At 40.4% G+C, this 24,954-nt stretch overlaps 1 protein-coding gene across 2 annotated transcripts in view; it reads left to right on the plus strand.

Annotated features, from left to right (window-relative positions):
• Positions 1-24,954, plus strand: part of BAZ1B (bromodomain adjacent to zinc finger domain 1B) — a 63,288-nt gene that overhangs the window by 28,116 nt on the left and 10,218 nt on the right. For both annotated transcript variants that reach the window (XM_072640223.1, XM_072640222.1), the window contains exons 7-13: positions 13,207-14,911; positions 16,799-16,937; positions 17,365-17,498; positions 19,253-19,358; positions 19,745-19,843; positions 20,798-20,975; positions 22,141-22,323. In XM_072640223.1, the coding sequence (XP_072496324.1) occupies positions 13,207-14,911; positions 16,799-16,937; positions 17,365-17,498; positions 19,253-19,358; positions 19,745-19,843; positions 20,798-20,975; positions 22,141-22,323 (2,544 nt within the window). The remainder of the gene's footprint in view (positions 1-13,206; positions 14,912-16,798; positions 16,938-17,364; positions 17,499-19,252; positions 19,359-19,744; positions 19,844-20,797; positions 20,976-22,140; positions 22,324-24,954) is intronic.

Here is a 24,954-nt window from a genome sequence, read left to right on the forward strand (position 1 = left end):
TGATGAGTTGAGAGGATAGGAGGATCTAATAAAGATGTAGGATGACGAGTTGAGAGGATAGGAGGATCTAATAAAGATGTAGGATGACGAGTTGAGAGGATAGGAGGATCTAATAAAGATGGAGGATGACGGGTTGAGAGCATAGGAGGATCTAATAAAGATTGAGGTTGACGACTTGAGAGGATAGGAGGATCTAATAAAGTTGGAGGATGACGAGTTGAGAGGATAGGAGGATCTAATAAAGATGTAGGATGACGAGTTGAGAGGATAGGAGGATCTAATAATGATTGAGGATGACGAGTTGAGAGGATAGGAGGATCTAATAAAGATGTAGGATGACGAGTTGAGAGGATAGGAGGATCTAATAAAGATGTAGGATGACGACTTGAGAGGATAGGAGGATCTAATGAAGATTTAGGATGACAAGTTGAGAGCATAGGAGGATCTAATAAAGATGTAGGATGACGAGTTGAGAGGATAGGAGGATCTAATAATGATTGAGGATGACGAGTTGAGAGGATAGGAGGATCTAATAAAGATGTAGGATGACGAGTTGAGAGGATAGGAGGATCTAATAAAGATTGAAGATGACGAGTTGAGAGGATAGGAGGATCTAATAATGATTGAGGATGACGAGTTGAGAGGATAGGAGGATCTAATAAAGATTGAGGATGACGACTTGAGAGGATAGGAGGATCTAATAAAGATTGAGGATGACGACTTGAGAGGATAGGAGGATCTAATAAAGATTGAGGATGACGACTTGAGAGGATAGGAGGATCTAATAAAGATTGAGGATGACGACTTGAGAGGATAGGAGGATCTAATAAAGATTGAGGATGACGACTTGAGAGGATAGGAGGATCTAATAAAGACAGGCTTTTGCATTTTACATTTTCATTTCAAGTATTGAGTTCCACATTCCATCCCTTCCTCCCTCCTCCTTTGAGATACGGTAAGCAATCAGACATAGGTTATACATGTGTGTATAGCATTTTCCTATTAGCATTTTGTACAAGAAGACTCGAATAAAAGAAAAATGAAAGTGAAAAATATGGGGCAGTCTGTATGTAAACCGTATCAGTTCTTTCTCCGGAGGTAGATAATATGCTTCATTATTAGTCCTTTGGGATTATCTTGGAGCATCATATTGCTGGGAAGAACTAAATCATTCATAGTTCTTCATTGTACATATTGCTGTTACAGTGTACAATGTTCTTCTGGTTCTGTTCACTTTACTATCTTTACTATGCATCAGTTCATGTGATTCTTTCCAGGTTTTTCTGGAACTTTTTTTTTTTTTTTTTGGCAGAGAATTAGAGAAGGCAGTAGTGAAGGGTCCATTAGGAAAAGTTGAAGATTAGAGAGGATGTTGAGATTTTAGTCTGTTGGTGAACACTAGAGGGTTTAGGATCCAAGGGCACATGTCCGATGAAGGGCCTTCTTTTCAAGAGACAGTGTGAGGGAAAGGAGAAGAGAGAGTGGGAGATGCCCTCCAGTTTTTTAAAGTGAAGAGAAAAAGAGACAAGAGAGTTCAGTCCATTGACCTTAATTTTCTTATTGAAGAGAAGTCCTTGGCTGAGAGAGGGTAGAATGGTGGAAATATAGGAGGCTTGAAGATTGGTTTGGCTAAGACCAGCTTCTGGGGGGAGTGAGATAGGCAATCAATTAGGCAATCCCTTCCCCCTCACCCCCAATAAGTTGATTATGCTAAGTGGGGGGTGGTTTTATACTTTTTCAGATACCCCTGAGTCCAGCCATGCCGGCTCCCACTCGGCTGTGACTGCCCAGCATGCCCCATGCTGAGATGATCCAGCTGCTGAAGGACTCTGCTCACCCAGGGAGCCGGCCATTTGGGAGGGGGTTGGGTGAGTCCTTTTCTTTGCTTTTTAAAAATATATGGTGTGGCTTAAAAAAAAAAATCACACCTTTTAAATAGAAGGGGTTACTGGACAATCTTGCTCACCCTCAAAGCCAAACTCTTCCAGCAGCTCTAATGTCCTTGGAGCAAACTCTGAAGCATTTTAGGCTTGGCTGGAATGGAAAACTGGACTTTGGAGAACCCAAAACTAACTTTGAGAGATTTATCAGCTGTATTAATTTGTCAAGGCAGAGGAGGCTTATTTTTTTCTTCAATTTGTTTTTAATATTTTAAAAAATTTTGAGTTCCAGAGTTTCTCCCTCCCCCACCCCTTGAGAAGTCAAACATATAATATCAGTTTTATATGTGAAATCATGGAAAACATTTTCATGTTAGACATTACACACCAAAAATAAATCGAGAAAATTATGTTTGAGTGTGTATTCAGAGTTCATCAGTTCTCTCTCTGGAGGTAGACAGTATTTTCTCATCATGAGTGCTCTCGAATTATTTTATATCGTTGTATTGATCAGAGTAGCCAAGTTTTTCACAGTTGCTCAACATTGATGTTACTTTGCACAGTGCCTCACTGCACTTGGAACCCTCAGTTCATGTAAGCCTTCCCAGTCTTTCTGAAAGCATTCTGTTCCTCATTTATCATCGCACTGAGTACTCTATCACAATCTGTATCAATAGCTTATTCAGCCATTCTCTGATTGATGAGCATCCCAGTTCTTTGCCACACAGAAAGAGCTACTATAAATATTTTTGTACAGATAAGATCCCTTCCTTTTTCTTTGATTTCTTTGAGGTACAGACCTAGTGGTGATATTGCTGGGTCAAAAGATATGAACAATTTTATAGCCTTTTGGGCATAGTTCTAGATTGTTTTCCTGAATTGTTGGACCACTTCGCTACCTCACTAACAGTTCATTAGTGTCCCTATTTTCCCTCATCTCCTCTAAGCATTTGTTGTTTCTTATAAGTATGAAGTGGTATTTCAGAGTTGTTTTAATTTTCCTTTCTTTAATCAGTGATGATTTAGAGCATTTCCCCCTCCCCCTCCCCCCACATGACTAGAGGTAGATAGCTTTTATTTCTTCTGAAAACTGCCTATTCCTCACCTTTTATCACTTATCATTAGTACTGGCTCTTCTTTTTATAAACTTGACTCAGTTCCATGTATATAGGGATAAAGCTCTATTTCTCATTATATATATAAAATATGTAATGATTGCTTACTTCTGCTTTTTTATTTACTTCAGCTGAAACATGGTAGATTCCGCTCCAGTCCTTTATTCTAAGTCTGTGTATGTCTTTCTGTTTGAAGTTTGTCTCTTGTACACACTTGTACACACTGTGGGATTCTGATTTCTAATCCATTCTGTTCCCATTTTATGAGTTAGCTCAACACATTCACAGATATGGTCATTTACTGTGCTTTTCCCTCCATCTTATTTTCTTCTGTTTATCCTTCTCTCTCTTTTTATCTTGTCCCTCCTCCTTTGCTTCCAGACCACGCCTGCCCTTAACCAATGTGTTAACCTTAACCCCTTTAATCTTATTCCCTTCTCCTCTTATTATCCTGTTGGGTAAGATAGATTGGTTTAAGCATTGCCTGCCCCCAGTTCCACTCCCATTTTCTTTTCCATTAGAAAAGTTCTTCTTGTGCTCCTCTTCTCTGTGAAAACATTTTCTCCAGTCTACCTCTTCCTTTCGCCTTCTCCCAGTACATCCCTCTGCTTCACCCCTCTGTTCTTGTTTTGGAGATCATCCCAACAATTGACTCACATGCCTGCCCCCTGTCTGTGGAGACTCCTTCTAACTTCTCAGATAATGATAACATTCTTAGGAGTCACAGAATGTAAACAATTTCACTTTGAGTCCCTTAGGATTATTCTTCCATGTTTACCTTTATGCTTCTCTTGAGTCTTGTGTTTGAATGGCAGCTTTTCTATTCAGCTCTGGTCTTTTCATGAGGAATGCTTGGAATTCTGCTATTTCATTAAATGTCCATTTCCCCCCCGAAAGATTATACTCAGTTTTGCTGGGTAGGTGATTCTTGGTTGTAATCCTAGCTCCTTTGCCCTCTGGAATATCATATTTCAAGTCCTCCGATCCTTAAATTTTGTCATTGTTGTTCAGTCGTTTCAGTTGTGTCTGACTCTTTGTGACTCTGTTGGGGTTTTCTTGGCAAAGATACCGGAGTGGTTTGCCATTTCCTTCTCCAGCTCATTTTACAGATGAGGAAACTGAGGCAAACAGGGTTAAGTAACTTGCCCAGGTTCACACAATTGATAACTGTCCACGGTCTGATTTAAATTCAGGAAGAAGAATCTTCCTGACTCCAGGCCTGGTATACTATCTACTGCACCATGTTAGCTGCCTTTTATGGTAAATTATTGTTGAAGATTAGTGGCTCATTTTCCTTAAATTTGTACAGAGGAGAATAAGCTCTTGTTTTTTCCTTAAGCTTCCCAGGATAGAGGTGATTGTTGCCTCTACTGGCTCATTCTTTGGTATACTGCCTCGCCTAGTGGATTGAGTGCTTGAATTCTCACCAGGTCCCACCTCTGATTATACTTTATCACTGTAACCATGGACATGGCATTTCACTATTGGTAACTTAGTTTTTTTTAATCTCTAAAACAATAACATTGACATTATTTCATCCCAGTGGGTTTGTTGTGCAGCTCAGATGAGATCTAGGTAAAGCACTTTTCTAATTTATTTTTTCCTAAAATTTGTTTTGGTATCTGTACTTTCTTCACCTGTATTTTTCCTGTTTATCCTTTCCTCTCTCAGTAAGCCAGCCACCCTTGTAACAGGTTTTGATGTTTAGTTTTCTTATTAGAGATCTGAAACATTCTTTCATGGTTGTTTATAGTTTTGGAGTTCTCCTGAGAATGGTTCATATCCTTTGCCACTTATCTATCTGGAAATGGGTTTTGTCTTATTTCTGTCAGATGTCTATATATCATGTATGCCAAAATCTTATCCATTAAATTTACTATAAGGAATTTTTTACCTCCCAGAAAACTATCTTCCTTGTTTTCCTAATTGTTTGTCCAACTAATATTAGTTGTGTCAAAACTTTTCAATCTCCTGCAGTCAAAATGAATTATTTTGTCTTTTGTAATTTCCTTTATTGTTTGTTTGGTTAAGAATTCTCCTGTCTGTAGCTGTCAGACATATATAAGTTGATTCTTTTCTGTTTTTGTTTTTAATATTGAGGTCATAACATTTTGAATTTCAATTTCCTGTTAACCATTTTATTCTTTCCTAGTTAAAAGATCAGTTTTCTTGGAGAAAATGAAAGCAGAGCTGGAGTTGTCATTGTGCCTTCCCCTCATCTTCATTTGGCATCCTCATTCCATTCATATTTTCATGTTTCTAATTTGTCTCCTTCCACTACTGCTGGAAAAACTGGAAAGCAAGCTGGCAGAAATTAAACTTAGACTTATAGTCTTATGCCATGTTCCATAATAAGTTCAAAATTGTTACATGATCTGAGTATCAAAGATAATACAATCTCTTAAAAATTAGGAGAGAAGCTCTTTGCTAACTTTAAAGCCCCTATTTTAGTGCTAGATACTATAGTGTGAACTGATATAAACCTTGAAGAAAAAAATATTGAAAGAGTTATTCCAGGGAAGGGGGTTAGCATGTATAAAAGCATGGAGGGAATATGTAACAGTGTGGTTCAGCACAGTGAAATATTTGCCTGACTCCAGTGGACTCATTATTTTGGCACATGTTTTGTGACTGGAGTTTCTTAGGCTAAGTATTTGGGGGGAGGGGAGGGAGTCAAGGACAGGACTAGTTTTTATTATCCTTTGGGCTGTTTGAGCCCAGTGAAGGTTCTTGCTCTTAGATTGATTTGGCAATAGTTTTACAGGATGGATTAGAAGGAATCTAAAAAGACTAGAGGCAGGAGCTCTGAGAAGCTGGTTGCATAGTCATTCAAGCTTGAAGTGGTGAATGGTTTAGGTCACAGAGTAGAGAGGACAGGCACTGATCTAAGACTTTTGTTGAATCTATAGAACTTAGATTAACTAGTGACAGTGGGAAGGAAAAGAAGGAACTAGATTTTGAGTTTGGATGATTCACGGAATCATGGTGCCATTAGTAGCAGAGAACTTCAGAGAGGGAGAAATGGATAATGTGCTTTAAATGCTGTGTCCCTACGGTTCACGTTCCAGGCCTTCCAGAGGATTCATCTATTTTCCACATTGCTTCCTAATAGGTGATGAGCTTTGTTTTACCCACTAATTCTGTCCTTTACTGTTATTTTTAAAAATTCCTTTAGTGCTAAGATCTGTTGATTCAGAATTTAGTTCTTAGTAAGTAAGGATTGTGTTTTTAACTAAATTGGGAGGAGTAGTCTCTCTCTGATCCCTTAGCTTTTTGTGTGATTGTTTGCTTTTCTCTTAATATTAGTGGTTCAGGACATTTTTTCCCCCGTATTGTTTGTTAGTAGCTTTCTTTGCTTCTCTTGAACTACTTGCTCATATCCTTTGTTTCAGCATTTTGTTTTTGTAATTCAGATTTTATTTTCTGCTCTAGTCTCTCTCACTACTGTCCCTCACTCTCACATGGTCCTCCACTCTTTAAGACAGCAAGAAATATGAATAGGATACCTATTATACTAGCATAGTCATGGAACACATTTCCGAATTAGATGTGTGTTTCCCCTATGGGCTCCCCCCCAATTTTTTTTTTTTTTAAAGAAAAAAATATACTTCATTCCGCCCTTCGACTCCATCAGTTCTCTGACTGGAAGTTTATAGCATGCTACATCATGAGCCTTGGAGTTGGTGGTGGATCACTTAACTAAGTCTTTCACAGCTAGTTGGTTATCATTACATTATTGATGTTATTTTCTACAATATTCTTCTGGTGTTCACTTTGCATTGGTTTACATAGATTTTGCCATGTTTTCCAAAACAATGGAATTTTTTTTAAAATTTATATCTTTTTAAAATTGAATTACTTTGTTTTCAGTGTCCAACAATCACTTCTATGCATCTTAGATTTTTTTTCTGCTCCCTCTCTATTCTTTCCCCCTCCCTTACAACTCCCTCCCTGGGACGTAATACAATCTTATGTAGGTTCTACACGTGCATTCCTATTAAATATATGTAGCATAGAAGAATTAAAATGAATGGGGGAAACCGTAAAACAAAACATGACATAATACAAAAGAAAATGGTCTGTTTCTGTCTGTGATCCAGTTCCACAATTCTTTCTCTGGATATGGAAGGTGTTTTGCCTCCACAGTCCATTGGAAATTTTTTCTAAGTCCACACATTTCAATGAAGTACTAAGTCTACCAGAAAAATTCCTTGCACGCTATGGTTGTTGCTGTGCACAAAGTTCTCCTGGTTCTTCTGCTCCTTTCACTCAGCATCAGTTCATAGAAGTCTTTCCAGGCTTCTCTGAAGTCGTCCTCCCCTTGTCATTTCTTACAGCACAATACTTTTTCCATCACAAACGTAACCTAGCTGATAAACAGTTAATTTCTTGATGCTAATAGGAGCAACACTATTATGATCTTCTAGAGATAGAGCAGATACATGATATGCTAATTGAGTTTTAAGCGCTTTGTCTTTAACTGGTTGTAGAAAAAACCAAGCTCACCAGGAAAAAAATCGCATTTGAGGGCCAAGGGGATAACAGTGACCAGACCTCCTACTCTCTTCTTCAAGCATTTTCAAGAAAACATCCACTCACTTTGTCTAGATTTTACTCTTGGGGATATGTTGCTCCAATCTTTATAGCTATTGGACTTGAAATGTATCAGTCCAGGCAGATATTTCTCAGCTACATTTATGAGACTTTCTTTTTTATATTAAAGATTTCTTGATTTGGCAACAGTATCTTTTTTCAACTGTCTAGTTTGGAGTTGTTGGAGTTTTTTAAAATGAAGTTCCCTTGAAAACTTTGATCACAAATATTTACTGGTTGATTATATTTTTAATTGTAGTTGTAAATATATGGGAGCTTCATTTGTAAACAGTAGAAAACCACTATACTATACTCAGCAGTCATGGTTTTTGACTAATAATCCTATCTTTAAAACATTTTTAATGATTTCTCCAAATATGGGGGAGGTAGAGATTGTTGAATATTTTCTGTATATTGTGTCTTCATAGAATCTTAATATTAGAAGAGACATACGATCATTAGCCAGGGGTGGGGAACCTGCACAAAGGCCACATGTGGACTTTAGGGTCCTCACGTCAGTCCCTTTCACTGAATCTAAACTTCACAGAACAAAGGTTCCCCATCCCTGATTCTAGTCTTCACATAGTTCAGAAATCCTACAGTATCTCTGGCAAGTGGTTATCCCATCTAGCTTGAACCTCACAAGACATCTAGTTTCTTCCTTGTTGGCTAACTTAAGTGTTAGAAATGTGCTCTGCCCTAATATGAGAAGGGATGTAGAAAACTTGAGATTAGTCTGAGTTAAAACTAAGTTCTACACTTAGCTTTCTAATAATGGTAAATAATGTTTTGTCCTAGGTTGCTCATAAATTCAGTCTTCTTTGTATTCTGATATTAATAGTGTAGGGGACAAGACACTTGAGCCTCAGGTCCCCATATGAAATCAGGATATTATTTACTTATTTGGTTCACAAGCCTCTTATAAAGTTAATACTGTGCAAATGTAAAGGAAATATTATTAATGTTACTTAGAGGTAAATTAAGTAGTCAACTTGTGACTTTTTTAAAAAGTAGGAAACTTTTTGTGAAGTGCAGCATCATGACATGCAGTTCAAGGAGGAGTGACGCGGTAGGCAGAATGAAGAAAACAAAGCTTTGCAGCTCTCACCCTGCCTGGGGGATTTTGAGTGAGATTTCACTATTTTGTGTGAAGTATAATGAGTTTCTGTAGGGTCAGGCCCATCCTTCATTAAATATAAGGAAGATCACCCATCAGAAGACCAGTGTTATTTGGCTCACTTGTTCCTAATTGCTGAATTATCTGCTACCTTGAATTATCAAGTTGATTTTAACTACCAGGGCTGATTTTGTGGAAAGCACTCTTTATAACTCAGCCCATGCGCTCTGGTCTTGTCAGTAATCAAAGGGAGGGCAGATTAGTGGAAAACCTTGAAGTGTAGTCTCACATTATGAATTACGTCTCCAAATATGCTGAAACTTTGCTGGAGAAAGATCTTTATTGCAAGCTTGGTTTTGCAAAAAAAAAAAAAAATTCCTCTTGAATTCTTTTTATTGCCATTGATATCTTTGGTTTCATATCATCCCATTTCTCTCTGAAGCCTTCCCTCTTCCCCAGAAGCCTTCCCATATGACAGAATATTTTTGAAAAATTCTTGAGTAAAACCCCAATGAACATAACAGAAAAGTCTGAAAACCAAAAGTTCTATACCTGTGAATGTCTCGCGCCTACATAGGAGCAGACAGAAGTGTCTTCTTGTAACCTTTTTTTGGAAGAGTTTAGAGGAAGGGAATGAGCATTTATTAAGTGCCTACTATGTGCCAGAACCTATGCTGAGAGCTAAGTGAAATTAGAAAATTAATTTCAGGGAAAGATTTTGAATTTCTGTAGAAATAATGAAAAAGTACAGAAAAAGGGGGAATAGTGTTGCCAGGCCTCAAACTGTATTATAAAGCAGGAATTATCAAAACCATTTGGTACTAGATTAAAAAATTGATCAGCAATTATGTAACTCAGTAACCTGGAAGATTACTTTATTTGCTTTATTTATTAAAGATTACTTTATTTGCTAAGAACTGTAGAAAATCTGAGAGACTGGCAGAAATTAGGTTAGCTCAACTCCTCATCCCAGGGACTCTTAACATTTTTTTGTGTCTCAGACCCTTTCTCAGAATGTTTTTCAGTGTATGAAATAAAATACATAGAATTACCAAAAAGGGATGAGGATGTAATTTTCCTATGCAAATTAGCAGACCCCTCAAATCTATGCATGGATCCCAGGTTAAGAACCCTGTCTTATACCGTGTTTTATAATAAATGTAAAATGAGTATATGATGTGATTATTAAAGGTCATATCATTAAAGAATAAAATTGATCCAGGCCATATTTTTCACAACTAAAAGTTCAAGATGAATTCTTCACCAAATAAAAGATAAAAATAAAAAGAGATTTATAAGAGATGAAGTAGTTAATTTTGATTGTATGAAATGCAAACAAAATTAATATATCTAGGAGAAGAAAGGAAGCAGCAACTGGAGAAAAAACCCTTTGTTTCTAGAATATAAACAATTAACAAATAATATTTGATTAGAAGCCCGTGATTTCCCACTGTAAGTGCAGTCAGGGGGTTTGGTTATGTAAACAGTTCTCCAGAAAGCAAGTACATGATTAACAAACGTATGAAAGAATGTTTCAAAGTAGTGTTTAAGGTAGATTCAAATATGAGAAGGAAGGAAACAAGCATTGTTGTGCTAAGTGCTTTACAAGTCTCTTGTTTGAACCACAAAACAACCCTGCATTTTGCAGTTGAGAAAACTGAGGTAGACGTGTCAAACAGCTTGCCTTGAGGGTCACGTAGCCAGTATGTGTCTGAGGCCGGGTTGTGTTCCTCATTCCCGGCTCAAGCCTCCATCTGTTGAGTTGCTTCGCAGCCTCTAGGACATTTTTTTTATCAAAGAAGATCGTCTAGGACAACGCAGGAAGCTCCTTGTACTCGAAGAGACTGTTTGGACGACAGATAAAAATAGTTATGGAGATAATTTGTGGTTGTAATTCCAAAGACTATGATTTTTTAATGTTAAAAGTAGTTCTCCTTCCCCCCCAAGGTGAGAAGCATGTTTTACATGAATCCTCTGGAATCATGCTTGGTCATGGTGTTGATCAGAGCTCTTAAAACTTTCCCAGATACTTGTCTTCACGTTGTTGTTATAGGAATTGTTCTGCTTTTGCTTACTTCACACTGCACCACTTCATGCAAGTTTTCATGAAATCACCCTCTTCTTCATTTCTTAGAGCCCAGTAGTATTTCATTACATTCATGTCTCATAATTTGTTCAACCAGTCTCCAAGTGATGGGTGTTCCTTTAGTTTTCAGTTCTTTCCTACCATAAAAGTGCTGGTTCAAACAGGAGTATAAAGAGTTTGGATTTCTTCCAGTGAATATCTTCCCATTTTTATATCCTTTGACCATTTACCAGTTGGGGAATGTCATTTAAAAATTTTTTTAAAAATTTTGAATTGGTTTCTTCTTTCTTGGAAATGAATCTGCTTGTGAAAAACCTTTTAAATTTCACATAATTGAAGCTATCAATTTAACTTCTGTTCCCCATAGGATTATTCAAGTAAATTTAGTGATGTCCAGCTAAATTTTGGCATCATGTTGATCCTGATCCATCAGATGTTTCTTCTTTTTTTTTTTTTTGGTTGTATAAAATCTTCTCTTTATCAGATAAGACTTAAAGTATAATTTTAAAAGTGTAATTCTTAACTTTCTTCAGTGTTCAGGTGTGTCAAATATAGTAATGTTACTGGAAATCTCTAGAGTGTGACATAGTAGTTTAAAAGTCTGATTGTATCTCTTACACTAGAATGGAAATATTTCAAGAACATAAAGATTATATAAACTAAGGTGAAAAATGAACACCCCTCCCCATCCCCCATCCCCCCCATCCCCAGGAAGAGCCAAGATAAGAATCTAGGTCCCTTGCTTCATGGTGATGAAAGTCACTGGGCTACTTTGGTGGTACTATGATCTTCCTCCATTTTGGCATGTGTATAGGGAAGGGTGTAGAATTTAGATTATCTTTAATGTTTGGTAATACCACCGAGATAATTTTTAAATATTTTGTGGGAGCATATAAGAAATTATACCACAGAATTTTAAAGTATGAAAGGTAGAGATTATTGACTCCACACACCTTGTTCTATGCCTTTCCCACAGTCCCACAGTGAACCAAGAGCCACCCTCATACTTCCTTGTCTTTTTCTGACACCACTCTGTCTCTCAAGCAAATGATATTCCATTTCATCCTTTAGTGTTGATGCGTTTACACAGCGCTTTTAAAGTTTTCAAAGCACTTAATGAACATTCTCTCATTTGATCCTCACAACTGGCCAGGGGTGGGGGTGGGGATTACTACTGAGGCAGGTGGCTTAAGTGCCCAAGGTCACCTACCCAGAAAGTGTCTGAGGCCTGACCTGACTCCAGGGCCAGTGCTTTCCTGGTGTCACACTTTGCCTCAGACTGACGACTGGCTTGGTTATGCCACTGATCTGACCTATGTGGCATTTATATAATTGTTTATCATTTAATAGCTTCACGTGGTGGGGCCCCGTTAAGCATAGTGCGGGTGTTCCAGCGATCTGTGTGGGATAGCTCAGTAGTAATTAAGAGAATGGTATGGGTCTGCTTGGTATTTTTATCTTGCTTTGGATTCAGTAAGGAATTTAAAGTAGTAGAGGCTTGAAAAAAATGGGCTTAGTTGAGGTAATATGGCATTTTCTGGATTTTCTGATTTTCCCCCCTTCTCGCCACCAAGATAGCAGCTTAGACACATTTGGAATGTAAATTCAGAATTTAGCATGTAAAATGAAAATAAATAAAAAAAAGAAGGAAAAAAAATCTAACACAGATGGCCCTATGGGGTGGCTCATTCCCAGACTTATTCCTTATTGATTGGGGTAGGATGACCCAGGCAATTTTGGTTATCTCCCCAGTTATGTATACTATGTCTTTCTTTGAGGTGTAGATAGCAATAGTTGTGCCACTTATATCTCCCTCCCCTCTTTGTCCCTTCTTTTAAGAATATCACTGATAACTGTCTGACAGATGTGTGTTTGCTTTTTCTAGCATCTCGTGGCCTGCCAGACACTTGTTTCAACTATTAGTAATTATTGATGATTGCTACTTGAATCAATGTCATATATTAACTGCTGAGAATCCAGCTCTAGCCCTAGCATGTGTGAAGAGGAAGGGCAAAGCCCTCACATGCATGAGAATGATGTGTGAATTGCAGTGCCAGGCAATGTTTCCTACATATTTGTAGACAATTCAGTTGCACTGAAAGCTTGGTAATCCTCAGAGTAGTCTTTCTTGCTTACCTATAGTCAGAGTAGTCTCTTGCTTTCCTACAGCATAAGATATGGAAAGCCCATGCAGAGGATAAGGGGTGTCCTTATTATTAGCTAACTGAACAGGGTGAAAACCATCACTGGCGGAAACTGTTGGAACATTGGCATTTGTGCTTTTACTTTTTCAGGGGTTTGCTGTCTCTGAAGTGAAATAATTTGATCACACTTGTATAGTTAATGAAAAGGAAACATTAGATAGTCATCATTGCTTTTCTTTGAATTAATTTCATTTCTCTTCTTTAATTCCAGTACATGACTCTTAATCCTTCTACAAAGAGGAAAAATATTACATCTCCTGATAGGAAACCCTCTAAGAAGCTGAAAACTGAGAGCTCTTCAATGAACCAGGTGCTGAATCCCACATTATGGTGCCATGTTCACCTAAAGAAATCCTTGAATGGCTCTCCCCTAAAAGTAAAGAACTCAAAGAATTCCAAGTCCCCCGAGGAACAGCTGGAGGAGATGATGAAGATGATGTCTCCAGGCAAATTAAATACCACATTTCACATTCCTAAAAAAGGCCCCATCTCCAAAAAGTTAGGGAAGAACGGGGACAAACCCTTGAAAACAAAAGGTAGGAGCAAAGGTATTTTAAATGGACAGAAATCTCCTGGAAAATCAAAATCCCCCAAAAAGGGTTTGAAGACACCGAAAACCAAAATGAAGCAGATGACTCTACTGGACATGGCCAAGGGTACCCAGAAAATGACTCGAACTCCTCGGAGCTCTGGGGGCACACCCAGGTCTTCCAACAAGCCCCACAAGCACCTCCCTCCTGCTGCCCTCCACCTCATTGCCTACTACAAGGAGAACAAAGACCGAGAGGACAAGAAGAGTGCCCTGTCCTGCGTCATCTCCAAAACGGCGCGTCTGCTTTCCAATGAAGATCGTGCCCGTCTTCCTGAAGAGCTCCGTGTCTTAGTTCAAAAGCGCTATGAGCTTCTGGAGCACAAGAAGAAATGGGCCTCGATGTCTGAAGAGCAGCGCAAGGAGTATTTGAAAAAGAAACGAGAGGAATTGAAGGAGAAGCTGAAAGAGAAAGCCAAGGAACGGAAAGAGAAAGAAATGTTGGAGAGACTGGAGAAGCAGAGGCGTTATGAGGACCAAGAGCTGACAGGCAAGAGTCTGCCCTCTTTCAGGCTCGTGGATACCCCTGAAGGACTTCCCAACACCCTCTTTGGGGATGTCGCTATGGTTGTTGAATTCTTGAGCTGTTACTCTGGGCTGCTTCTGCCCGATGCCCAGTACCCCATTACTGCAGTGTCCCTTATGGAGGCCTTGAGTGCTGACAAGGGAGGCTTCTTGTACCTGAACAGAGTGCTGGTCATCCTCCTCCAAACCTTGCTACAAGATGAGATTGCTGAGGACTATGGGGAGCTGGGCATGAAGCTCTCTGAGATCCCTCTGACACTGCACTCTGTTTCTGAGCTTGTTCGTCTCTGTTTGCGCAAAACGGATGTGCCCGAGGAGAGCGAGGGCTCGGACACAGCTGATGAAAACAAAGAGACAGCCCCCTTTGAGGACAATGAGGTCCAAGATGAGTTTCTGGAGAAGCTCGAGACTTCAGAGTTCTTTGAGCTGACATCTGAAGAAAAGCTACAGATCCTCGCTGCCCTCTGCCACCGTATCCTCATGACCTACTCTGTACAAGACCACATGGAGGCCAAGCAGCAGATGTCAGCAGAGCTGTGGAAGGAGCGACTCGCTGTTCTGAAAGAGGAGAATGACAAGAGACGTGCTGAGAAACAGAAGCGGAAAGAGATGGAAGCCAAGAACAAAGAGAATGGGAAGGAAGAGAATGGGTTAGCCAAACAGGACAAAAAAAAAGAGACAGCCAAGATGGAGCCCCCGGTAGAAGTGGAGGCAGAGGACATGATCAGTGCTGTGAAGAGCAGGCGACTGCTGGCCATCCAGGCCAAGAAGGAGCGGGAGATCCAGGAGCGCCAGCTGAGAGGTAACATTTGAGCCTTCGTTCTACGGCTGTGCTGAGTGCCACACCCTTGGCCTCCTTTTCTTATTTATTAAAATGTTGAATCAGCTTCCTATCACGACTTGAATAGCATTGGATAAGTAATAATTTCAAAACAGCTAGATCCTACTCTAATGAAAAGGAATATTTTACATATTGCACATATTTTCAAAGCTCTTAAATAAAATAGCCTGAGTCAGAGAAGAATAGGTAGCTCCTTCCATGTTGTGTAGGGGAGAGTAAGTCACAAACGTTTAGTGATTTGCTTGTTTGAGGCTATCATTCGAGTGCTATGTCTTTGAAATTAAATAGTAACTTCTGTTTATTGTACTAAGTAAGCAGTTGAGGGGAGCTGATATGTCACTCCTAGAGAGAGGCACCCAAGGTGAGAAAAACAGTCGTTTCTGAAAATGCTTGTTTTCTTTGAAAAATGAATGGTCCTGTTGCAACAGATATTGAGAAACATACAACAGCAAGGATATGGTTAAGTTTTTACTTTGCAGTTGCTTTATGTATTTCATTTTCTACTTAAACTATTGAAATAGTTTCGCCCTCCAACTTTCCCTTTTTGTTTTTGCTGTGAAGTCAGAATTCTCTGCTTTGAGAAATCTTGGTGTTAAAAGAATAGAGGTATCCCCAATTTAGCATCCTAACTTCCTTGGAGGGACAAGTGAATGAACTGTGAACATTTTTCCTAAACTCTAATCTGAAAATTTGCAAATAATGAAATGGGGAAAAATCTAAGACATAGAACTGACATGGACCTGGTGTGCATGAAAGTTAATCCAAGAACAGAGTTAACATCCAAGTTGTCTGGTGCAAAACAGAATGCTTTATCTAGTCCTTTTTTCCTGACCCATTGGCATGGTCTTCTCTAAGATGCTGGTGCCACCTACCTCTCCTCACGTTGAGTCATTTTTTTTTTTAGCTGCCCACCCATCTTGGCTTTGCTCAAATGATTCTAGGTGTATACTTTGGTTCAGTGTAGAATTCATGCTTCCAGAAGGACCCTTACCACATTGATCTTGATGGGGTTTGTTTTGTTTTTTAACAGACGATGAGATTTGTCTTCAGTTATTTTCAAGTCATACTTTGGAGGCCACTCAATTTTTCAGATCTCTACTATCTTCTTTTACTAAGATGTGGTTTTGAACCAGGGTTAAATGTATTGCTGTTACCAATATACTGCATTTCCACATTTTTAAAGTTAAAGTTTAAAGGTTACAGAATAGATTTAAAATTAATAGGCGATTGTTTTTTATTTTATAGAAATTAGTAGGTGGTCTGGTCTTTAATTTACTGGTATCAACAGATATTTCTTCATATTTCTCCTCATGCAAAACAAACTGAATAAACTAATGCAATGACAGTTTTAATTTTCAGTTTGCTAGACTCAATCATTTGTTAATTACTTTAACTTTCAGAACAGTTGTTTGTCTTTTTGCTTGCCTTGCCCCATACTAACAACTAAACCAGCTTGCCCAAGACATGTTGACCCTGTACAAGTGTCAGCCATACCTAAATTCTGATGCTCAGGGCCAGTGAACTGAGTTGGCTTCTGGTGTGAAGAAAGCTCATGAAATTTTCACAGGATTGAGAGAGACTGTTCAGTTTGACATGGTAGCTTCTTCAGTCTGATGTGTGGGAGCTTCCTGCTGTCCCCAAAGACTGAAGAGCCTTAGTTTTGATGTATTTGGGATGTTCTTTTAGGAATAGCCCTTACTTACTCTGGTTAAATTTTTGGAGTGAGGGAATTCATCATCAGTTTGTTTCTGAAAGTGTTGTAAAACTATTTTCACTACATATTAGGATTAATTTCCAAACAAAATATATCTGAAAAAAGCTCGATAATCCCTTTTTATCTCTTAATAGTAAAATTGGAGCGGGAAGCTGAGGAGGAGAGAATCCGGAAGCACAAAGCGGCTGCTGAGAAGGCTTTCCAGGAGGGAATTGCCAAGGCCAAGTTGGTCATGCGAAGGACTCCCATTGGCACAGACCGGAACCATAACAGGTATGCTGGCATGACAGTCTTCATGGTAGTTAGGAGTACTGAAATGGATTTTATTTCTTTTTTTGAGATGAGCCTACTTTTTAAGAGAGTTTGAGTAGAAGTGTGGGGCCTTGACTCTTTGATTAGAAATGAGAGTCTTTTTTAAAAATTCTGATCCTTACAATTCATTTTCAGTAATCTTGAAAGTAGCCCAACCCTAAGGGGCTGCGGTGGGGAATAGACAGGATGAAACCAAGTGCTAGGAGCTCATGAGTGGTTCCCTTTGTCACCCTCCTGAGGAGCATTTCTCTGGAGCTCTGAGTAAGGAGCATGTGCTTTACTAGTAAGGAGGGGAAGAATGTTCTGTTGTTGTTTTGTCAAGTCTTTTCACACCAACTATAAATATTTCCTCAGTTTTTTACTTTATACTGGTGTGCTTGATTTTCAGGTACTGGCTATTTTCAGATGAAGTTCCTGGATTATTCATTGAGAAGGGCTGGGTACATGATAGCATAGACTACCGATTCACTCCACCTCGAAAAGAACGGACAGACTGTTCTGATGAGGATTGCAATCCCCGAAGTAAGTGTGCACCTCAGATTCTTGGCTTTACTCCTGTTAGGGTAAGCAGTGACCAGGGCCCTTCCTAACATAACTTGTTACGTTCATAGAATTGCCTCCTTTCCCTCCTTTGTCTTAATCCTGCTATCTGGTGAGTGTTCTCTGAGCCTTTATTATGCTGTTGTTGTTAATGACACATGGTTCTCCAGCATCTTGTCTTTTGATTCTCCTGACAATTCCATGGGCTGGCTAGAGCCAAAGTATACTATCTTCATGTATGATCAAAGAGTCAGAGTGGATGTGGTCTCTCTGTTTCTGCCTCCCTTTTTCTCCTTTGTCTTTAGATGATATAATTAAACCAGACTTATGAGATGATTTACTCAAGGTCATACAGTTTTTTCACCAGAACTAGTCCTTGAACTTAGCTTTTCTGACTCCTAATGTGATTTTTTTTTTATTCTATCTTGCAGCCTCATGTTATCTGTGTGACATTGGGCAAATCATGTAACCTCTTGGAATCTGTCGTTGCCCTTTGTCTCTAAAATAAGGAAATTTGGATTGGCTAGCCTTAAAGGCCCCTTCCATTCTTATAAGAGTAAGAGGATTTTCAGTCGTGTTATTGGGAGAAGTAGTGAACCGAGTTAGGAAACGAATTTTGTTCTAACTCTGCGTGTTTGCACACTAGAATAATCACTTTACAAAATACTGAGTTATCAAGGTGTTTTACAAGTTGAAATAAGTCACGTTATATGGAGGCAAAACTAATTTCTTTTAAGTATTGTGAAAGTCCCTGAAGAGATAAGTCACATTTTCTGAGAGGTGAGAATGTCGAGGCAGAATCATGAGGCTTCGGAACTTTTGTGGCCCAGGAGAGGATGTTTGAAAATGAAAGAGTGATCCCAAATTGTTTGAGTATTAGAAAGGAAAAGTGAACTGCTTTGTTACCAGAGTTCTCTAAAGATTTAACCCTGACTTTGGAGAGTGTTTAAAACTTTTCTTCACCAGAAATGTTCAGCTTTGGTTGAGTGAGAGGTTTTTCTTTCTTCATGATCTGAATATTATAACAGTGACACAGTAGAAGGTTGTTTTAGAGCTCATTTTTGTGTACCATAACACAACTCAGATTGCATCCTCTTACCATCTCTCACCTGAACCCTTGAATAAGAAGCTGAGAAGTTCTTATTCTCAGAGTTCTGAATTAGCTGGACAGTTTGTTTATTTTTCCTTTTTTTTCTTCTTTTCAAAGTTCAGTGTAGAATAATCAACTCCTCTGTTTCCAGGATACCTACCTACAGACATCCCCATTTCAGACCCCTATCCCTTTCTTGCCCTTGGCTACATGAACAAAAGCTAATTTCAGTTCCACACTGGTCCAAATAGAAGTATTCTGTAGTCTCTCCTGGTTCAGGACAACTCTTTGGTATCTGGCTATGATTCTACTCACTTACATCAAGGATTTTCCTGTGGGCAAAGCACTTTCCATGACAGGCAGATGGTACAAGGATTATGGTTCCTGTGCTGCAGATGAGGAAACATTAGGAAGGGGCTGAGTTGCGCCCTGACTGACCCTCTGCAGTTTTCTGCCTTAGAAATCCCATGTTCTTTCCATTTTATCGCTTGGTGCATGGGCCTGGGTGTAGAAATGTTCTTCAGTATTAGAGCACGTTTCTATTTGGGAAAGAAGGCATGGCTTGGCTTGGCACTCTGCATTATAGAAAAGAGCCATGTGAGGATGGTTGACTTTATTTGATCTAACATGTATACGTTTTTCTTAGGTAAAAAAACAAGCCTAGGGAAGAATGCAGGCGTGACCACCCACCCCGGCTGCGTAGCAGAAGGCTCTGTTGAGAGCACTGTGCCCAAGCAAGGACAGAACTTGTGGTAATGTGATGGCCCCTGGTGGACACTGCTCCTTTCCTTGGTTCCTTTCTTAATGAAAAATGAAGTAATTGATGGCAGTGTCATCCAAGCCATTCTGGGAACTGTAATTTCTGGATAGCCTAAGGAAGCAGCATGCTCTGGGGAGAAAGGAATGCTTAGCCAGGCCATCACATCTAAACATTGCTAAAGCAGCAGTGGCCCAGGAAGGAGAGTGTGGGCATGGGCTTTTCCTATTGTCCCTAGAGAGTCAGACCTGGATGGAGTCAGCTGTAACCCTCGACTTGGACTTAATGGGCAACAGCTCAGTGGCTGGTCCTGGCTTTGTGGTTCTCTTCTCTCTCCAGTACCTCTTCTTTTCCAGGACTCAGGTCTTTTCTGTCCTGCAGGTTTTTATGTGATAGCCAAAAGGAACTGGACGAATTGCTGAACTGCCTCCATCCTCAGGGAATAAGGGAAAGCCAGCTGAAGGAGAGACTGCAGAAGAGGTAAGGACAGGTGGCTCATCTGAGGGCCGTCCTTCTGCTGGGGTCTTCATCTTTATGCACCAACATGATGCCAGGAAATCTTTCCAGCATTTAACATAGCTCCTTGGCATGGATCTTATATAGCTGTTCTTAGAGTGTCTTGGATTTGTATATTAAACCCTGTGTTCAGAATCACTCATTTGTCATTGAATGCCAGACTCAGAACATCATCATACTTACCAAGGTTGGCCTGACAGAGGGCATTCATTCAGAAATTGTTCTTGCTGTAGGAAATTGTGGTCTGCCAACAAAATGAGCATTGATGCCCCTCATTTTTTGTTAGGTCCACTCTCATCTAACCACGGGAACTTTTTTCTGTAGAGCACAAGCATCTTCTTGGGATATGGAAGCTTAAGACTTCTTTGTTAATGAAGGCTTTCCATTAATATCCATATATCTATGTATATGTGTGTATGTATGTTGTATGTATTATATGTGTATATAACCTGTGATGGGCCCTCTCCCCAAGTTTCTGGATGCATGTTTATTTTCATGGCTAAACTAAGGTCAGATCCAAAGTACGGTAGAGCTGCTGTTCCATCCCTTACCTCAGGTCACATTTCAAGACCTTCAACAGGACTAATCTGTACCACTACCCTGCTCTAGCAGCCAGCTGATTAAATACATCACTTTGCTGACCAGAGATTATATTATAGCTGGATACATAGTAGAAATTTTCTCCTGTAATACAGATATATCCAGGCATAGCAGGAATGGGGCAAATAGTCAGCATGTAACATTATCAGAAAGGGTTTCACATATGAATAATTGAAAAGCTATATTTGACCATTTCTTACCTGAATACTAGCATAGGTTTGTGGCAGGTGATACTTGCTATTCTAATCCTCTCAGCTTTTGCCATTTTTTTCCTTCCATTTTTCCAGCTTTTGCCATTTTTTTCTTCCATTTTTCCAGATACCAGGACATCACTCATTCTATCCATCTGGCCCGGAAACAGAACCTGGGCCTGAAATCCTGTGACGGCAACCAGGAGCTCCTCAACTTCCTCCGAAGTGACCTCATTGAGGTGGCGACTAGATTGCAAAAAGGGGGCCTCGGTTATGTTGAGGAGACGTCAGAGTTTGAAGCTAGGGTGAGAGCATGCGGGAAATTAGTCCCCCTCCGAAGGCAGCCGCTGCTTTGAAAAATTTGGCTGGAATTTTTTCTTTTTCTTTTTTTTCACCTTTTTCAAAGGTGACAGTGAGAGTCCTTATGATCCATGTGTGTAGACGTGCAAGAAAAGACCAATGTGGGACCAACCTTTTGTTACAAATGTCCCTGAATGTGTTCATGGATCCCCCTCTCCTAGCTGGTGTCTGAAAGGCCTGGCCTTTGTGAGTGTCTGCTCATTAAGCTTCCTTTCTCAGCTATTTCTATGTGGCTTCAAGTTTTCTGTTTTGATGTCTTCTATGCCTGCGTCACCATGCTTTTAACTTACCATTTAATAGTTTTGTTGGGGTATTCTGCATGTGTCTACTCTTTTCCTATAGCCAGCCATTGGGGAAGTTGTGTTAGAATGAGCATTATTTTCATACTTAAGCTGTTGGTGAACTATTACTTTGATTTGATTCAGAGGTGAAGTTGAAGTAACTGCCCTAGAGGCCAGAAGTGACAGATGTGATTGGTCTAGAGTTTACAGCTCTATGGAATCCTAGAGACTCATTATTTGTAAACTTGAGTTTGTGAACTAGGCTTTCCATTCCCAAACTTGCCCAGAGAAAGCTTCATTGAGCTGTCCTCATAGAGCACTCCCTGGCAACTGCCAAATGGACAAGGAAGAAATGGGGGTTTGCTGCATGGAACTGGAGCTGGTATACATGTGGAAAACCTGGGTTGTTTGTCCACCTACAAATAAGACTTGAGCAGGTGGAAGGAATAGACTAGTCGATGTTTTGGGCACTTGTAGTCTTTCCATTCCGGCAGAAACTAAGTTGTTACAAGTAGGAGTTGGCTGTTCCCCTTGGGGCACTGCCAAGTAGGAAACTCCTCTTTTAGAAGAAGTGTGGCACCATTAGCAAGACAGGCTTAGGAATTTGCTTTATCTAAATCCTTCTGAATTTTATCTGAGTTGGGGGATTTCTGTTTTGTGACTAAATTGTGGGTCAATTGAACATGACATCAGGAGTAGTCAGATAACTCTTAGGTTTCCAGTGTGAAGGCACAGCCTTCCTGAGGAGCTGACCTTCCATGGGAGCTTCTTGAACACAATGTTGGCCTTCTCTGGCTCATTGGTCTTGGTCTTCTGTGCTTTTTTGCAGGTTTTCTCCCTGGAGAGTCTCAAGGATTTTGGGGAGTGCGTGATTTCCCTTCAAGCCAGTGTCATCAAGAAGTTTCTTCAAGGTTTCATGGCTCCGAAACAAAAGAGAAGGAAGCCCCAAGAAGATTCCATAGCAAAGACTGAAGAAGTGGATGAAGAAAAGAAAATGGCGGAAGAAGCGAAGGTATCAGCCCTTGGGGAGCTATCACCTTGACTCTGGACAGGAGCGCTTTGGGGTTTGGTTTTTAGGATTGAGGTTTTAAGGCCCTCACATTTTGTTTCCCATCATGCTCTGGTCCAGGGCTGCCCCTGTGTCCCACTTTGTGCCCGCCCTCATATTGTTCCTTCTTGTCCTCTTTCTCAGCTTAGCCATTCTGCCATCATGCCTTCTCACGGTTCTTTCCTCCTACTTCTCCCCCAATCCTCCGCCTTCCAGCCCCAGCTGCCCAAATGGGGCACACAACGTGTTCCATGAAAGACGTCTGGGTGGGGCCAAGCACACCTGCTTTCACACAGCATGAAAACTTGATTGCTGTCAAGTTTATTTTAAATGCCATTTTATGTCAAAAGAGGCATAGGGATATTGCAGTGTCAAATGGAATGTAGAATGGCAAATTCCTTTGCACCCTGAATTATTTCCATTTCCCACTTGATGTCACTAGAAGGCACAGGAGGACTGCAAAGTTGCAGAATCTTGATTATTCAGACAGGAAGCTCATCACTCTCCCAGCCCCTCCACTCCAGGCCTTTTGGCCTTCTCACAGCCTCTAAATGGAAACAGCAGGACATGTCTACTTAGTGATAGCGAGGGAGCAGGGTGGAGAAGGTCCCCTCAGCTGAGAGGGAGCTAGCTGCTTGGCGTGAAGAGGAGGGGTCCAGTTTGAGAGTGCCATGGGAAATCCAGTGTGAGCTTTCCAGCAGGCAGGTTGAAATAAGGAACAGCAGCTTAGAGATTTGGGCTGGACATACAGGTATGGGAGCCATATGTGTGGGGGAGGTGATTGACTCCATGGTGGAGATTGGGTCACAGTACTAATAATTGACCAAGTTGTCTGTAGGCTGCATCTCTGACAAAGATGCTGAAGGGCCTTTGAGAAAGGCAGAGGAAGAAATGGGCAGAGCCACGTTACATTTAGTAGTTGTATGATGTTCTGGTAGTTTAATACTTCATTAACAACCAGTATGCTGGGCACTGGACCAGTTGCCCCTCCTCTTCACAGATGGGCTCAGACTTTGGCCTCCTTTGCATCTTTCACAATTGGGCCCGACTCACTTCTGCTTTTGAAAAGCAACAGTGTCATGGAAAGGACTGGCCTTTAAAGACTAGAATTTTTGTCTCCCTGGAATTTTTTGGGCCTCAGTTTTTTGGGCTGTATAGTGGAAGTAATCAGTTTACCATCCACCTCAGTTGTGAGGGCTGTTTCTAAATGTTATTGTGTTAATTAGTCTCTGCATCTGAAGATTTTTAACCCTCATCGAGTGAAAGCTTTTTCCCCCAGCCCCGGGTGGATGTGTTGGATCTTTTTTTAGGAGAACCTCAGAAACTGTCAGGGCTTTCAAAGGGAGTTCCTGCCAATGCTGAGTTCCTAGACTTTTGTTCTCAGTCCAGTGTCTTACAGAAGAGACTTGGCCCAACTCCTGCCTGGCTGTGTAAAGCCCTGAGTCCTTGATCTCCTGGTCCTCCCTGAGCACTTTCCTGGAGCAGGTCTCTTTTCTTTCTTGTATGTGAGGACAGAACAATCACTGGAGAATTCTCTTGTCTTATAGGACTTGGTGCCTGCTTGGGGCACAGAGGAAGATGAGGGTGTTTTCCTCCCAGACTTGGCCATCAGGGCCAAGATAACACAGTACATTAACAAGACTAGTGGGACTGTTTTCTTGGAAAACTAGAAATGTTGTCACCAAATGCCTCCAATGGTGTTCTGCATTGAAATCCCTGCTCTTCCCTACACAGTTCCCCACCAAAAATAACTTGGACACCTCTTTTTTTCCTCCCTGTTGGCTTCTGCTTGGCAGCCGATGGCCATTTACAAAAAATGTGCTTTTTAAATCCTGGGCAGCAGCCAGGGCCTGTGGTTTCTCCTGGGGTACAGGTGGACTCTCTGGAACAGTCCTACCCCATCTCCCTGTGCTCGTGGGTCTGACAGCTTACTTTTTCCCATTCTCCACATTCTCTTGGGGGGAAGAACACAGCAGTAACTTGGACTTCATTTTGGGCTTTCATAGCGCTGGAAGGTTGTTAAGGAGCAAGGGGCTGAGCTGCAAGTATGATTCCATATGTTGTCTTCCTGTCCTTCCTCTGTGTCTCTTGTTTCATCCATGTTTGAAGGAGACTCATTGACTCATTTGTTTTCAAACCTGGAATAACTTGAACTTTACATGAATTTATTGTATTAAGATTTCCAGTAATGGCACGCCAGCTTCACCGACCCAGTCAAGTTCAAATGCCAAAGTCTTCCCTCTTGGTATCTTTCTGGTTTTACACATGTTGACGTGAGTGTGTTGTCAGTGGAAATTCTCTTCCTGTTGAAAGGTAGGAGTAGTTGGTACATTGTGTCTGAAGGGGGTGGGGAGATGCCAACTGAGAATCAGTTCTTTCCCTTGCTGATTATAAATTGGAGAGCAGGACCATAGGTTTATATCATTGTCTGGTTGGTTCACTTGATGTCAAACCCTGCGTATTGACTCAGAAAACCTCAAAATGTAATTGTCTCTGTTGCATTTTTATTTTGTTAAGCACTTGCTAGTTACATTTTAATCTGGTTCAGGCTAACATGCAGGTTGACCAAACCTGATTTAGGAAAATGAGGACCAT

The sequence above is a fragment of the Notamacropus eugenii genome, chromosome 2, assembly GCF_028372415.1.
Source record: "Notamacropus eugenii isolate mMacEug1 chromosome 2, mMacEug1.pri_v2, whole genome shotgun sequence".
NCBI lineage: Eukaryota > Metazoa > Chordata > Mammalia > Diprotodontia > Macropodidae > Notamacropus > Notamacropus eugenii.